Source organism: Sander vitreus, chromosome 4 (assembly GCF_031162955.1).
Source record: "Sander vitreus isolate 19-12246 chromosome 4, sanVit1, whole genome shotgun sequence".
Taxonomy (NCBI): domain Eukaryota; kingdom Metazoa; phylum Chordata; class Actinopteri; order Perciformes; family Percidae; genus Sander; species Sander vitreus.
In genome coordinates, this window is record NC_135858.1 from 2,730,684 (window position 1) to 2,748,993 (window position 18,310).

The 18,310-nt window shown below is 39.5% G+C and overlaps 1 protein-coding gene across 2 annotated transcripts in view; it reads right to left on the reverse strand.

Annotated features, from left to right (window-relative positions):
• The window catches only part of cntn4 (contactin 4), a 163,069-nt gene that overhangs the window by 88,829 nt on the left and 55,930 nt on the right, over nucleotides 1-18,310 (reverse strand). For both annotated transcript variants that reach the window (XM_078247710.1, XM_078247709.1), the window contains exon 4: nucleotides 13,716-13,891. In XM_078247710.1, coding sequence (XP_078103836.1) covers nucleotides 13,716-13,891 — 176 coding nt within the window. The remainder of the gene's footprint in view (nucleotides 1-13,715; nucleotides 13,892-18,310) is intronic.

Consider the following 18,310-nt stretch of genomic DNA (forward strand, 5'->3'; position numbering starts at 1 on the left):
GAGGTAAGTATCCAGAAAAATCTGCAAAGCAATTGTGATACTGCTATGGGAATATTAGAAGGTGTGATGGAAACACAGTTATCGGTTGCCTCCCAATGCACCAGGAGCACCTATTTTGTTTTCATCAATGTCAGATCCAAGTAGTGCCTCCTCCCTTTTAAAAAAAACAAAACAACAAAAAACATTATTGATGTGCCTTAATTTCTCTCCTGGTTTTACAAGTCATATTTAGTGAGGCATGTTGAACGGCATGCTGCACGTAACAGGGGACATCGAGTTTTACCTGGCAAATAATTGCATTCTGGAAGAGAAAATGAAAAGAATCAGGACTATTACTGTACCCTGCTCTAGTAATTGTATATTCCAAATAATGAATGGAAGCCTTGCATGAGCTAAATGCATTATGGGAAATCCAATCAATGGTGACACACAGCCACTCATATGAGCCAAACGGCAATCTGCAGACCTGCTGCTAAGCAGAGAGGGTTGCTGTGGCGGGTCACACATGAGAGATTTTAATAGCTCCGGTGGTAATCAGGTTACCTTTCATTTATCACGCCCACCACCACTGAACATTTCAAAGTTATTCCTGTTGTGGTTTTGACACCAGAAGCCATGTTAAACTGAACACATTGTCATTTAACAATAATGGAAACAATATAGCTCAGTAAATGTAATTCACACATCAGATGGAAGCTTCATGTCTGCCAAATAGGTCTGGTGGGAAGGGGTTGTGGTCCAATTGGAAGTACTTTAATCTGAGAACAGCTGTTGCAATTTATTATAATATGTACAGATATTTGAAAGAAATAGCAGGACAACATGAATCAGTTAGTAGGCCTACAGTAATTGGCGTCCATGGCAACATTATTGAAAATAGTCCAAACAACCAGTTGTTCTTGTCCTGTAAGTTTTTGATATTTCATGGAGTTATTTTGTGGAATGAAAACGTCCATTTTTTTTTGGGCTTTTCCGCCTTTAATGGACAGGCGAGAAAGGGGGAAGACATGCAGGAAATCGTCACAGGTCGGAGTTGAACCCTGGACCTCTGTGTCGAGGCATAAACATCTAAATACATGTGTGTCTGCTCTACCACTGAGCCAACCTGGCCACCTCTGTATTGTTTCTATGTATGAAAATAGACATAGAAAATGCTCTGCTGTCTAAAACATTGGATTTGGAGCAAAAAAATATCACTCTTTGAAACTGTTTATACTGTAAATATGGCAATTATTTCTGTTTGTCTGCATGTATTTTTCTTTTCACTAAAGCTGCCTACACATGATTGGCGGCAAAACCGCTTTGTGCCGGCCATTCCACTGATTTCCCGTGGGGAGAGCGGTGGCGCCCAACTATGACGTTGCGCGCTTTAACCTAGTTGCCGCTGACCTTTCAAAAGCGCAACCAATGAGACCAAATCAGCCAATCAGCATGTTGTTACCTAGCAATGAGAAATAGCTTCCTTGTCACCCTTGATGACGGATACCTGTGCTGGGCCTTGCTCTCTGCGCCTTGCTCTCTGTGCTTTGCTCTGCGCCCTACATAGTGGTGCGCAGAGAGCAACTCCCTTATCATGTCTTGGCGGCTTACTACTTCAAATGCACTGGTGATTTTGTCTTTACATTTTACATTTGGTATGTCCTTTTCGGTGTGATTTTTATATAAAACATTACAGGTTTCTACCACACCTTCACATGTATTTTATATTTCTTCAATGCGACTTGTATTTATGTGTGTGAAATAATTAAACATACAAATAAAATATAAACATGAACATTTCCAAAAAGCAACATTTGAAGTGGTTTTTTTTGTATTTGATTGCTCTAATTTATTTAGCTTTTTTGTGCATTTAGTTTGTATATTTATAATGCCTGCTTTGGTCAAAGTGCATTCATTAATGTGCTTTTAGCAGAAGAATAGACTACACTGAATTAATATATGGAACGAGGTGTCTCCAATTTATCCATACATATTCTCCTAATTGGATGAATTAACCTTAATTGCCCTTGCTCTATAACACGCAGCATATTCTCAAATCACTGTGAGCAGCGGCGCGGACACGAGCGCTCCCTTTGCAGACCTGCTCGTTGCAAAACTGCAACCAATCCACTTTGAAATGAGATTACTGATTAGTTCAGCTCCAAGTGATCTAAATGTAAAATTATTGGACTCAGTGATTTATGAAGAGGAGTATAAGGTCAGTTAATATATGTCATATTGGCTGTAGGACAAGCCAATTAAGAAGAAGCCTTTAATTATTTATTTTAACATAAATCTCTTCTTAACCCACAAGCATAGTTTAACTAATAGCTATTTGAGACACTTAGCCAACTACTAATATTTTTTCTAAAGATTAAGGTTCTGATTTAGCACTTTAGGGTCATTTTAATGTGTCTACCTCAGGGATGTAAAAACTGGATGAAAAGAAACTACTTTATTCCATGTGAAGAATACATAGATTTTGTTTTCTATTTTTTAAAGATTTTTTTTTTTGGGGGCTTTTTGGGAGTCGCACATGTGCAGTACCTAGGTAAGGACTACTAGCCAGTCAGAAGCAGAGTATGAGGGCGTACCACACTAGCAGCTAGGCGAGCATTATAACGTGTGTTCCAAAGTGACCACGTTTGTCTCTGAAGTAAAGGCTGGACTACGATAGAGCTGTTTGGAGCAGTTTGTGAACAGTGTTTTCTGTTGGAGATGGTAAGTCCCTTTGGGGTGGACTTTGGGCTTTTTCACTTTGTAAACCTATAGCATGCACAAAAAAAGATATATAACACAATAAAGGAAAGGGATTCTAGCGGCCTCTTTGGACAGACGCGGTAGTGATTTTAACACACCTGCTGTCATAAAGGTCTTTACGGTGCTTTATTGTCCACTGTATTACTGAGTTAGCGTTACGGGGAGGTCATATAGTTGCTATAAATGTTTTGCTGAGATAGAAAAAACCTGGTATCACTGTCACTGTGTCATGAGTCAAAGCGTTATGAGTTTGTTGTAGCAACCTACGTAATAATAACTTAGATTAATATAGTGCATTTCATGAAACCCAAGGACGCTTTACAAAGGTACAGGGGGACAAAGGAAAAGAAAATAGTAGGCCAACTCAAACACGGACTGAGAAAGAATAAAATGTTCGTGCTAAATGGAAGGAAGACATAATGTAATGTCGGCTACTAATGTACGTACAACCACATCGCCAGTGTTGGGAAAGTTCACTTTCCACATGAACTAGTTCAAAGTTCAGTTCACAAATTTTAAAATGAACTAGTTCAGTTCATAGTTCATACTTCAAAATTTTGAACTAAGTTCCAAAAATGAATTAGCTCATAGTTCTTTTTTTCGGTTTGTCTTTTTTCTACGTTGCTGCGAGCTATTATTTTTCTAAATTATTGCCACAGCCCATATAGAACCATCCTCACCGACCATGTCATAAAACTCCTTTAAATGATCATACGACGCCTCCTTGCTGCTTCATCACTTAAAGGCCATTTTACAGGTGTGCGTCAACTCCACGCCGTAGCTACTGCGTCGCTCCTACGGCGTCGTGACCCTTTCGGAGTTCTGCGTCGGGGTTGAAGGTGTTTCTTTGCAAACGCGGTGCATTTCACCGCCAGGACGCTAGAGGGTGTGTGGTTTCCGGAGGATCAATCGCGAAAATCTTTGATAGTTTGTTTTGTTTCCGCTTTTTTCATTTCCGGAAATGGTGAGCGAAAGAGCGAGAGTGTTGTTGGAGCTGGAGAGGATCGACATTGATCAACAAATGATTTTATTGCAAATGTTAAATCGCAGAAGGAAAAGAAGACGTCGGCGAAGTTGGTATGTGCGACCAGTGAACGAAGAGAAGTCAACGATGGGCGAATTTGTTACGGTTGTTCGAGCGCTGAGGGACTTGGACGAAGAAATGCACTTCAAGAATTTTCGGATGTCGAAAGGTCGATTTGACGATCTTGTACGTCGTTTAAAACCTTTAATACACCATCAGAGCACACACCGTCTGCCTATTGACGTCAGTCAGAGACTGGCAGTGACTTTGAAGATTTTATCTTCAGGTGCAAGCCAACAGATCACAGGGTTGGGCTACAAAATGGCTGCAAGCACAGTGTCCTCCATAGTATCGGAGGTCTGCTGTCGTCTCCATGCTGCTTTTTGTTTTGATGACGCATGAGGCAGTGCAACACTGGTGACTGGTGTTGCCAGATTGGGTGGTTTTTCCGCTACATATTAAGGCCTGTTTACGGTGTGTTTTAGCAGGGTTTTCTCACGCTTTGGCTCAATCTGGCACCCTATTTAAAGGAGTTAAACTGAGAGAGCGTGCCGTTCACAGACACCAGAATGAACGAGTTCACAGTAACGTTCATCAGGCAGTAATACAGTACGTTCAGTTCACGTTCGCCCAAAATATGAACGCATTCAGGCACAACACTGCACATTGCGCAATGTACAGTTATTTTGTGAATAAAATAGACATATTACGAGACAAAATAAGAGTTTACTTGCAAAACGTAATGTGCAAAATAATCGTTTTTCTCGATTTCTCTGTTTAAGTGATCGTTAGGAGTCAAAATCGTAATCACGATTGAAATTCAATTAATTGCACGGGACTACTCCAAACTTTAAGAAATAAAGAAAGTGAGAGAGAGGTAGCAGCTAAGACAGCTTCCCCAGCAGGTGAGTATATGGCACCAATTTGACCAGGTTCTCAAATCTAAGTTTAATATCACTCTAATGGTGGGGAAGTTTGTAAAACAAAATATGTTTTTTCTTTCTTACGTTTTTAGACATAAATGACTCAAGGCCTTTCTGTTGCATTGAAAGTGAACAGACTGCATCATATTTTCTTGAGAGTTTTGACTGATGTGTTTGCTTGATAAGCATCACCTGTTTTTCTTTTCTTTCCTTTCAAAAATCGGTCTACTATCCTTTGTATTTCAGTTTGCTATCTGACACCAGAATCTAGATAGCATGTGTGAAAGCCCTCTTGTTGGTTTATTGTTTCTGCATTAAGCAGATTTATACAACTTTCCACTCTTTCCACATTTTTCATCCTGGCCATGTCCATAATTTGCCATTCAAAGGCTCCAAAGTGAAAAATAAATAGGTTTACGCTGTCATAATGCCTTCACTATATCTACTTGTACAGCAGGAGATCTGTTCTTTGTGTTCGGTATCTCAAGTGTGAATTATTTACACACCGTCAAAGTGGGAAAAGAAGTGCAGGATTAAACTGCTCATAACATGTAAATCCACTCATTTGATTTATGAATTTGTTTGTCCCTGCTCCTTACTGGAAAAACAACACGCCATCTCCACATCAGAATAAGTGAGCATCTGAGCACAGCGCATAGATAGGATGACAAATTCCCTGTCAACAGTCATTTTTACTCTGCAAATCACTGTCCCTCCAAATTATATTTTCGGGGCTGTGAAAAAGTCGCCCGGCACTGGCAGGGTGGTGACCAACTCATAAAAGTGCATAAAAAGTAAAGAGAGAGCAAAGATGTCTGAAGATCTGAATTTAAGGTGCTTTCTTGCAGGTTTATGATTGTGTTCAATCTGGCCAACGCGCTAAAATAATTATTTTTTTATAGCTAGTCATATTTTACAAATTGCTACTTTTTTCTAGCTTTTTAAAGGAACGCTGGCTGTCTGGCTATCTCTTGACTGTCACTCAAAGGAGAGTAATGTAGCAAGGCTAATTGACTTCCCTGTTGTCAGTTGGCTTTTTCTCTGGTTGGTGTTGCTCATCAGAGATCACTGATGAGAGTTTGGAGCTAAAATATCTGCTCTACTTCTTCTTTCACCTCTGCACCTTTAGTTACATAAATTATATCAGTCCGTTTCTACTCTTGACAGTCCAAGTAAGAGGCTACAAATAGAAAGACAGTCTTTTCCTATCCAAACATGACTTGAATTGACAAAATATTTTTTTTTTGAGTCTTGTCAAAACAATCTGGCCACTCCAAAATGGCAACAGAAGCTTTTTTTTGAGTAGCTCCACCACTTACTTTCATCTGAAGGCATGATAGAAGGTTAGATAAAAGCACCCAAGCCTCCCCAAAATACAAGCCCATAGAACAAAGTGAACAAGAGTAAGAGACATCTAAGGTACTGAATGGATTCCCAAAAACAGTCCTTTTGGCATTATTTTGGCAGAGATCAAAGCTGTTGTGATTTGTGAAGTGGCGATGTCTACTTCACTAAAGCCACTGATTGTCCAAATCCAGATCCATAGACGTGGCCTGGCCCATGCTGAAAGCATGCTGCAATACTGGTACAATCCAACACTCACCCCCACCTCCTCTTCCATCCACTCTCAACAGCGGAAAAAAGAGCAAAAGAAGCATTGTTGTGAAAAGGGCTCGAGGAGAGCGGCGAAAACATCATTTATAATATGCTATGGCCGATGCCTTCAGATGCAGGGCGGACATTGTGGGGGGGGGGGCTTCACCAAAGGCATGCTTTTCAGAGCACACCGCACACAGCTGTGCACATGTTCACTTTGAGTTCAAAAGAAAGCATTAAGGCACACAGTTTGCCAAGGGACATCTCAAATAACATATCCATTACAATGTCCACATAAAGGGACAGCAGGGAATATAGCTCCTTTCAAATTTTTATTAAAAACATTTTCTGCATCTTACATAGAAGCTTCAGTGTCATTGTCAAAAGGGGAGCGGCTAACAGTGATTAATCGCCTCAGAACAAGTAAACGCGATGCCCCATCTAGACCCATTAGCATTCATTATTGCAAACCTGGGCTTGCATTACAAACAATGATCCAGATTAGGCTGATGATCACATCCCAGACATATGAGCTTTCCAAATGCCAGCACAACTTATCATACTTCAACAAGCCTGTCCAACCGTGACCATGAGATTCATTACAACCTGCGACTCCTTAAGGATGCTCTTTGTCTTCAAGTGGATTGTGGCTACACAGCTGAGCCTTATTCACATTCACATCTGTACTTTGACAAAATCTCAGTCTGTCATGAAACAGTTAGGGTTAGGGTTATTATTTGTAGGTCTGGATGGTAATGTACAGGGTCCAAAATTAGCACCAGCTACTAGCCAAATGCTGGTAAAATATGCAAGTGGCTGGTAGGGGTGGGAATCACCAGAGGCCTCACAATATGATATTATCACAATACTTATGTCACGACACAATATTATAGCGATTTTAAACATTTTGCAATATTCTGCGATATATTGCAAGTTATTACCTTTTTTCCAACTTCAAATTTTTCCCAATTTCAAATTATTTCCCCAAAGGAGGCCCTTTTTCAACGTCTGTTAAAAAATCTAAAAAGATACATTTCTCTGTTTGTTTATCTCACTTCAATTTTATTGCTGCAAAATGGAATTGTCAAGCAGACAAACTGACCAACACATGTATAATAATATATAATAATAGATTGATAATTGCCGTTTGTGTATTGATACAGTATTGCCACAGAAAATATCGCGATACTATGCTGTATCAATTTTTTCCCCCATCCCTAGTGGCTGGTACATTTGCTTCATTCACCAGCCAAAAAAACAATGGTAATTATTGAGTGGCTGGTCAGATTTGAACATCCACCAGCCATTTGGCTGGTGGACAAAAAAGTTCATTTTGGACCCTGGTTACGTGTCTTAAAAAGAGGTAAACAGTAAATCCTAAGTATGTTATGCCACCTTACAGCAGGTCCTGCTAACAGTGATATATTGATAGTGTACTGCAGATAAAAAGTAAAAGCCGGAGTACACGCCTTTAATGAGGCATGTACTAAGTCAATATACTCACTCCACATTATCACAACAGCTGAGGGGAGTCTAGAGGATTTATTTGCATTTAAATGAGGTATTTGTGTTTCCCCTCAAGGCTTTAAAGCTTGCTCTGGTGACATTCTTACCCCTATATGCTTAGCAAAATACAGTATGAGCGTGTCTGACACTGAGGAGAAGCTGTATACTGTATGTAGGCTAAGTGAATATGAACCCCCATGCAAAAAACGATATGTATCCAAGAACGTTTCTTGAGAGCTGTCCCTTCTCGACATCCCTGGTCATGTAATTGCATGGTGGAAACTTCAACACTGAATAAACTCATAATTGCATTCGAAGCACAGCCCTCTGATCGCGACCAACGTTGTAATTCCGATATTCAATATACAACCTATTCATCAGTATGAATTATAGGTGTACATCTTTTACATAATCACTGATATAGAATCAATAGACATACTAATGTCAAGGGCAGCGAGTATTGAGTGGAAGCACCTACGGCCCATCAGTTATCCTTGCCTCAGGGCGTAGACAGCCACAACCCTTGCGAGGAGTAGCATCATCCATCAAAAGTTTGTGACACGGAGAGGCACGCTGAAGTATTTTGTAGTCCCGCCAGTTTCAAAGAATAACCTTGAAGGCGTCGTGGAGCATGTAGACTAACAAGTGTTAACCGAGGAATGTCATTTTGCAGAAGAACTGAGTTCAATTGCACAGTGTGTTTACGCTTGACTGCAGAATATATTATGTGTAAGTTCAGGAAGCAGAGCACTTGCACACAGTTTAGCAAATATAAATTCACCCTGTGGGGTTTTCAGTTGGGTTTTAGCAAGACTGTGAATATTAAAGTCATATAAAGTGAACAGATTCATATTATCATATCAAAAACAAAAAACAAAACAACTTTGAATTCAAATTTATTTGGAAATGTATGATTTAAAACAGAGGTTATCAATTTATTTTCACCAAAGGGCCCCTTCCCAAAGTAGAGAATATACCAGTGACACCCTCGTGTCTGTCCCTCAAAGAAATTATAGTTATGTGAAAGAACAACACAAGAGAACTGTATTAGAAAGATATTAGACATGTGATATATATATATATATATATATATATATATATATATATATATATATATATATATATATATATATATATATATATATATATATATATATATATATATTTATTATTCCCTTTCTGCCAATAGATCCCCCTAAATCCTACACACTGGTCCTTTAAGTTAAAGTGCTCATATTCTGCTGATTTTCAGGTTCATAATTGTATTTTGAGGTTATATCAGAACAGGTTTACATGGTTTAATTTTCAGAAAACACCATATTTTTGTTGTACTGCACATTGCTGCAGCTCCTCTTTTCACCCTGTGTGTTGAGCTCTCTGTTTTAGCTACAGTGTGAGGCATCTCACTTCTGTTCCATCTTTGTTGGGAGTCGCACATGCTCAGTAGCTAGGTAAGAACTACTAGCCAGTCAGAAGCAGAGTATGAGGGCGTGCTACGCTAGCAGCTAGGCGAGCATTATAACGTGTGTTCCAAAGTGACCACGTTCGTCACGGAAGTAAAGGCTGGACTACAATAGAGCTGTTTGGAGCAGTTTGTGAACAGTGTTTTCTGTTGGAGATGGTAAGTCCCTTTGGGGTGGACTTTGGGCTTTTTCACTTTGCAAACATATTACATGCACAAAAAAGATATATAACACAATAAAGGAAAGGGAAAAAGCCAAAAAGCATAACATGAGCACTTTAAGACCCACATGCAGGTCTAAACTGATAACCATTATTGTGCTCTGAAAATGCATTGTGACTTCAACAACACCAGTAATACGTTTTAGAAAGATAACTCAGGAACAAGATTAAGACACCACTGATGCCTATTTAATTAAATAAAGAAGGCAGAAATCCCTCACACTCAGAGCTAAATGAGTAAATTAGAAAGCAGAGCATGTTCACTGGATAACAATGCTCTACTGAAACAGGAACTCCTGCTCCCAATTACTCACTATCAGGATTTCATTATCAATTTAAGACCCATTTTTAATTTCAATAATATGTATTTATTTTTTTGTGAGAAACTAGAAGTTTGTTTCAGTTTGGGATCACTAAACCTCTGTACAGGCAAATCCTTTTTTAACTTCTTTGTTGATTTTGCCTGAAAAAACATGCTCTTAACATAGTTTGAAACACTTGTCTTTTGCATGCACAGACAGTAAATTATCAAGGCAACAAATGACTATGAAGCCTGGAAAATTCAAATCAACGCTGGAGTTAAATCTGATGATTTACCGTGGGTAAATTGGCTAAAGCCTTTTTAACATTTCTCAATTTCTTTGGGTGCATTACATTCATTCATGTAAAATCAGAGTTAGATATCTGGATTAGCACATGTAGCCTCAATAAAAAACATGATTTGATTAATTAAATAGTAAAATAGTATTAGCAAATGTAATGCAGGATGATTAGGATACGTTTGCCTTCATTTATTGTCAAAAAAAAGCTCAGATATTGTTAGGGTTTAGGGTTCCAGTTGTCATGTTTCCTGTTTTATTTTGTTAACTCTTGCTCTGTGTTTTGATTCACTCCTGTTTCCTTGTTATTTGTTCTACTTTTTCCTGTACTCATCTTGTATGTTTACTTCCTGTATTATGTTGTAGTGTTTGGTTTCATGTGTCTTGGTTTAGCTTTGTATCCTGTTTCAATCTGATTTGTCCCTAATGCTTTTCACCTGTTTGCTCCCTCCCTGCTCGTTTGCCTCCCCTGTTCTGTTCAGTCCTTGTTGTGTCGCTGTCGTTGTCAGAGTGTACCTGCTAGTTCTTGTTCTTGTTTTCTTTGTTTTAAACGGACATTTCACCCTCTCTGTTTTCAGAAATAACATCGTGCACACCTGTTTACACGAACCCGTGTATATATGCCGTCAAGAGCATGCCAAACCTGTAGGTGGCAGTGTAACGAGAAGCTCAAGCCCACGTTAGCCAATTAGAATCCTGAAAATAGCAACAACAGCAACGAATCACTTCCTCTTTCTCTTTTGAACAAAGATGAAACCTCCACTTTTCTCAGTTTACATGCAAACGTGCAAACAAAGTTTTCCAAAATCGCCACTCTGGCCGGAGTTTTTAGAAAGAATCGTTTTCAGAGGCAAATTCTCCATTTGCGTGTAAACGAAGGGCACAAACGAAGGGAAATGTCTACGTTTTTCAAAATAACCATGTATGTGTAAACGGGGTATACGTTCCCCTTGTGTTGGACCTTTTTGTTGCCATTGTGGGGTCCAGGAATTATTTTGGTAATTGCTACTTTGATTGGATTCTTTAAGACTCACGTAAGCCTGGATTGTATTCTGTTTTAATAAATTCTTCGCCTGCATCTTCCCTGTCGTGTGCATTTTGGGTCCAGAACTTTTGCTTTTCCTGCCTCGTCACTCGGCCGGTCGTGACAGATGTGTTAAACCTCGACAATTTGTTGGGTCATGTCCACTTTGACAGCTGCAAGACCACAGACGGAGACATGCTATCAACTGACCACAATCCCACCCCTTCAATACAAGTTTTTTAATGCTCTAATTTTCTTGACGGTATACTCTCAGACGCTCTCTCTCTGCATTATGCCCCATCCTGTTTCAATAGGAAATATATCAATTATACAGGTATGATTTTTAAATCTTGACTTTTGAACTTTTAGGTGTAGCAAATATAAATACATTCATAGTTCCAAATAAATACTCTCTTTTTGGCTCTGGCAGCTACCACTGAGCTTATTAGAGGTGTCAGTAGGCCCAAAGTCTGTCGAAACCAAATTTAGCTTAGAACTAATTAAAGGTCACAGTCTTTACTCGCGGGGAAATAGGATGGTGCTGAAAAGCCACTTGCATCTAAAGAGTGCAAAGTTTGTATTTGACTGGTAGTCTGCGCTACAGGAGTGGAATATCTGTGCCTGCCTCCCAGCAGCAGAAAAACTCATGTACTGTACTTTGGTTTGCTTAAAATCCTATAAAGGATTACATGACACTCTCCAGTAATACCAGTTGCCCTTTAAATTAATCACTTGAACCTTCACCATTCAATCATGCTGTGGAGTTAATTAAGCAATATCAAGAGTAATAAAGAAGATTGATGACATTCGGTCATACATGCATGCCCTGACTCCGTGACAACAACTGAAGGCTGGTAAGGTCAGAGCCATACAATTGATGGAACTGTCATCCTATCATAGAGGAAATCCACCAGCAGAATCAGAATGTGGATTGACTTCTCACTTGTCCAGGAGACCAAACAAATGACATATTGGTGGCCTTGTCCCCAAACGCAAAACCTCTGAATCTAATCTGAGCAAGTGATTACTCGCTTGCTGTTAATGTCATCATTTATGGCTGTCCGATAACTGGCACATACAGTAGCCACTTATTGACTTCCTCCTGCTTTAGGAATATGAAGTCCAGAGGCTGTCAGTTACACTCATCAAGATCTGTCTATCAGCATGACGGCCACAAATCGGTAAAATAAAGTCATTAAAACACATTAATCTGCAAAACTGATAGTGCTGATTTTGCATGGGATACTGTTTAAGAAGCGTCTACCAAAGTTGTTACTTGATTTATAAATGAAATGAATACACACTAAATGTGCAGTGGTGGAAGGTACAATTTTAAGATACCTGTACTTTACTTCAATATGTCCTTTTTATTTTAATTTATAACTCCTATATATTTTAAACCAACAAATTGTACTGTTGATTCAACTACATTTAGTTGACAGCTAAAGGTACAGATTACATTCATTTATTAGTCATTATTTCACATGGAAATTTTACACACAAGCATGCGCTGTTATCGATTAAACAACCCAACAGTATAGGAAGTAGTTACAATTAGATTCATTTGGAACTATGTTAACTATAAGGCTATACAAATGTATACAAATGTAGTACACAAAAAGGGGCGATTCTGCATAAAGAATATTTTTACTTTAAATGTTTATATTTAGCTATAAATACTTCTGTATTTCTCTTTAAAGCTGGACTTACTGGAAAGTTGGGGGGGCAAAATAACCTGAAAACACAACATTGGCATATTTTTACCATATAAAGCTGATAGAGTAAACATTTTAGCAAACGGTTATAGTTTACTCATCCTGCATGAATATGGAGCAACATTAGCATTCATTTAAAGCCTACCTCAATATAGGTCATTTTAGCTCTTTTTTGGACTCCACCAACTCCTGAGGGAAATGTCTTTTTAGCTGCTAAATGCTCCACTTTGTTCACCAGCTAGCCTCTGTGTCTGTCTGCTGTTTGATGCTGAGAAGGTAGCGTACAGTGAGTTTTTATAGCTTTTTCTCTGAAAACAGCTGCCTGCTGTGGTCGTGAACAATGCTATGAGAGCGGTGGGAGTGAAGCAAAACAGTAAAGTTGTGGGCCGGACAGATAAACAATGTGTTGAAAGTCATTGTAAAACTCCATAAAGCCTGAGGGGAGCTTCACGTGATAATTCTCTGTAGGTTCATAAGGACGAACGACCCCTCATTCGATATATTGTTTATAAAAATATTGATCAAAACTTTAAGTTAAAGAAACTTTAAGTTAAAGATACTTCTACCACTGGTTATTTAATAGTGGAGAGCAGCACTAGTGGCAGTTGTATTATTTAACATAAAGAAGCCTTGCTTTGAGTTTCACTTCACTTCACTTCAATTGGAAGTTTGTAGCTTTGTGTTTGATCTGCAATGATGACTTAGAGTAAACTCGCCAGCACACTGAGGGAATTAATAGTTCCCCAGAGAGATGTTTCCATGTTTGTCATGTTATCAAGCAGAATCCAACATGTTATCCTAAAGCGCTACCACCGTGTCTTTTTTCCGCTGCACCACTTTTTCAGTGGAAGCTCAGAAGCCACAAAAATGTGCCCAGAGAGAGATGGGGGAAAAAAAGAGACTCACATGCAAAGGTTAGACTGGCCTCTCGGCTGACGATGGTCCCAAAAGAGTTGGAGGCGAGGCACTGATAAGTTCCAGCATCTTGGTCTTTGTTCAGATGGCTGATTCTGAGGTTGCCTCCAGAAAGGCTGTAGTGAGATCCAGATTTGGGGCTGATTTCCGTGTCATTCAGTTTCCACCTAAAAACAAATAAATGGAGGAAATTAACATGTAAATTAACAAGTTAAACAATGTTCAGTGTAGACTGAGGCGATGGAAGCATTCCAGACGACAAGAAGAGGAACGTGACTTGTACATTGGATTTAGATTTTTCGTTTTTTAACAGGAAGGAAATGAACGGTGGAGAGGGCCCAGAAATCATGCCCTCTGGTTTTGTGTTAATCTAAGCAGCAGTGAACCACTATGGTGCCAAGGACTTGACTCACTGAGAATAGATAGCATTGCAGGCCATCCATCTTGCCAGACCCCAGTCAAACTGCATACAAATGCTGCCTAATCATTATGGTGCAACAATTTAAACAAATGCCTGCAACCTTGCCTTCACACTTGTGCATTCTAGACTAGTCCACACGATAATCATTGGCGTTACGGCCGATCAACAATGGGTACAGTGTATTTCACTTAAAATGGCAACAGATTCTTCAAACTCTCCACACAGATGCATCTTATTAGAAAAACACAGGTGGGAGGAAAATCTGTCTTTAAAAAAATAATTGTTTAAAGCCATGACTTACTGTACTTCAGCCAGGGTCCAAAAAAAAAGCTCAGATGCTGTTATTTGTTATCAATGATGTATAACCATCAAAGCAAGAAATGGCTATGCACAGAGAAACACACATGAAAGGAACATTGTATACCTTATTAGAAAATGGACAATGCAGATTTGATTAGGAGCCAAGGGGATTTTGTGGTCGATTATTTTTTCGAGGAGAAGTTCTACATTTCCTTTTGCTTTGATTTTATCATTTTCTCTAAAAGATTTTAGGTTCAGTTGGGAAAAAAAAACTGTGTATTGTTGCATTTGGAAAAGAAAGCAGCTTTGATGTGAAAAAAAGAGGCTTTGCTAAAGCCCTTTAGTACAGTAGACAGAAGTTGTGCAAAGCTGTTTTTGTGCACTGCACAACAGTAACTCTCCATGTTGTGCCATTTTGGTGGCTCTGAGGCATAAGAACCTTTTTGAGCAAACAATGAGTGGTGTTGCGTTATCATTTTGGCATTTGATTGCTATTTTTAATCTTTTATAGTATAATATCCTCTATAGAATACACTCATTTGCTTATTTTGTTGCAGAAAATCAACTGTGTGCGGCACTGTGGCCACTGGAGTCAGTACAAGATCGTCATATAATACACAAGTAGGAGCTGATTACATGAAAAACAATGTCAGACTGTGTTGCTTACCCGCCTACCCGCACTGAAATGTCCCACAGACAGCAACATATTTGTGGGCTGGGCATTGCAGCACTCACAAAGCGCCTCTACAGACTTTTTTCTTTTAATAGACAAAGTGTGTTGCACAATGTTCTTTCATGGCCCTTCTTCAGTTCAGTCATAAGTAAGTGCATGCTCTCAAGAGCCTTATTACTACACACAATAGAGAAGAGCCTGAGGGGGGTGGTGGCCGCGGTCTCACAGGACTACAGCAGCGATTCATTTGCAGCTGAGGTGGAACAAACAAAAATCAACATAAATATTTTACAGCCAAGCAACACCTTTGACTCGAATAAAAAAAGCAGAGCGGGCAGGGTAGAGAGGAGAATGACACTCCAAACATCTGTATCAGGCTGAGATTGTGACTAAAAAAGTAATCCCATCAAATATGAAAGCAGCCTTTTTCACAGTCATAATTGCTCGGAGAGACTCGGCATTGTATCCAAATTGAAATGGTGTAATCGTGCGACAGCTTGAAACCAAATGTCACAAAAGACTTTCTCTGACAGTTTTCAATTCAACGCTTTTATCCTTTCTTTCTAAAACATTAAACTGGATAGCTAATTGAGCCTGGAACATGTGTTGATGTATCTGAGTGAGTAATCATGTCCCATCTTGAAAGGGATAAGACATTTACCCAGTTGAAGGAAGATATTGTCAATCCCTTAATGTACTATATTGTGAATGCGTGTGGTAGTTGAACATAGTGGTAGTTAAAAATAATTGCCCATCCAGAGCTGCCAGTGTTCTGTGCTGCTAAATGAAATGCCATATGACATCTCTTGTTGCTTTTAGCCAATTAAACAACTTTAAACCCATTAAGTGACAGGTAGTCAAATGTGTGTGAAACGCAAGCACATTTTACACAGAAAAATTTAGACCAGTTTGGGAACAGTTATAGAAAGCAGCATGAGGGGAACTGTGAGTCCAGTGACTGTCACACGTATCATCCTCCGTGGGAAGTATGGAGCAACAGATTACATTAAACACATAAACTAGATTATTTAATAATTCCATTAACAATGATTTATGCTGGCAAGGAGGCCACAACAGCAGTTCCATTTGTTAGGCACATGCTTTATGCAATCATGTAACAACACGCCGTGTACACAGTGGCATAATACCACACCATCTGGCTTATGAGGCAGTGAATGTTAGGCGGTCTGTTCCTTTTCTTAAGCCTGATACAGAAAAAAGTACTTTAAAGAGAAAAGAAATATGCCCTAGTCCATTAGGCGGGGTGGGGCATACAAAAATCTATTCTAGGCACCATTTACCATTTTGCCACAATAGTTCCCAAGGAAAATGTTCCCTTGTGTCTTCTGAGCCAGCAGAAATGTGTTTAAAAAGACAATGTTTTTGAGGATGTTCTTCACAGGACAACTATACGTTTTGTGATCTGAAACACCACCCATGTAGCCTGGGAAAACCCTGACGAACTTCTGGCATATTTGAGATTTGCTCTGCAAGTCAGTCTTGCCAAGAGCCCATTAAAGCCCATTTCCAATTTTTCCAAATCGAGGCACCAATCACAACCGTTGAGGCGGGCTTTACACGATGACGATAGCGCAGCGAGGGCAAGCAGCTTTTTGTTTACATTCAACATGACGGCCACCGAAGCGCAGCAACCCGTTGATGCTGCTTTCTTTGCTAGGTCACCCGGATCGTTGGTCTGATTGGTTGAAGAACTGTGGGGTGTGGCAGTAGCTCAGTCAGTAGGGAGTTAGGTTGGGAACTGGAGGGTTGCTGATTCAAGTCCCCATACGGACCAAAGTATGGTGGTGGACTGGTAGCTGGAGAGGTGCCAGTTCACCTCCTGGGCACTGCCAAGGCACCGAACCCCCAACTGCTCGGGGCGCCTTTCCATGGGCAGCTCCCTCACTCTGACATCTCTCCATTAGTGCATGTATAGGTACTGAGCATGTGTGTGTAATTCAGGCCTGTGTGTAATGTGTGTAATAACAACAGAGTGAAAACATTGTAATTTCCCCTTGCGGGATTAATAAAGTATAAATTATTAATTATTATTATTATTATCCAATTGTGCCCAGAGGCATTTGAGTGGCGTCCGTTGGTGACGCCCATTTGGAAATGAGCTGTGAATGAACCTTGCCCAGACCCACTCTCAGTTACAACTGAGAATGGTCCGGTGTCAACCAGACTACCACCCATGTTGTCTACAGGCATGATTCCCCTGCAGCTGTTTTTATATAGATCAAACTGAATGAAGACTAAGGGACAAGGTATCTGAACACCTCTATGCTATTTACACTGGGAACCCTGCTTATCCAATGGCCTGCAACCATCTGGGTGGCCCAGCATGGCAGTGACTTCACAGAGTTAAACGCCTCAAGCGATGAGAGACAAAATGCATCTACAGCCTCAAAGCCACAAGTCACCCAGACCTGAGTGAAGAACTTGGCCTCTTTCCCTTCTTTTAGCAGATATTAGATGGATAATCTGGTTCATCAATTATTGTGAGATGAAACATTTGTGAACTGCTCTAAAACTAATTAATACATTTAATAATTGCATTCACTTATGTAGTTATTGTATTGTATGTAGAATTTTCTTGTGTGGTCTGTTTGAAAATACCTAATGTTGAGGGACACATTATTAGCTGTAAATCCTCGTTTAGTATTTTTTGATTTACAGAATGTGTAACAAAAAATTATTCTGCCTATACACTACAAGAAGGCTGAATCTTTATCACTTATCTAATGAGAGCTGGACACATGACCAGCCTCCAAAGGATGTTACTCCTCCGCAGAGACATCAAAATAAAAGTACACAACAAAATAAATATGAAGAGCAAAAAAACATCACAGGTTTATAGCGGTTTTAATAAATATTTTAGAACTGTTTTGTAATTTTGTAACAATATTAGCCGTTGTAAAAAGGCTTCTCTTTACTGTACTTTTATTTTGAAGTCTCCACATTGAAGGTGTAGTATCTTTTGCTAAAGATGCTGCACGGCTACATTCATAGCTATAACCGTACAGCTTAATATGCACTGGCCTTCTCTCACACACACACACACACACACACACACACACACACACACACACACACACACACACACACACACACACACACACACATACAAACACACATACACACACACACAGCTACGTTCACAGCTAACTGCTAACTTAACTCAGCGTCACA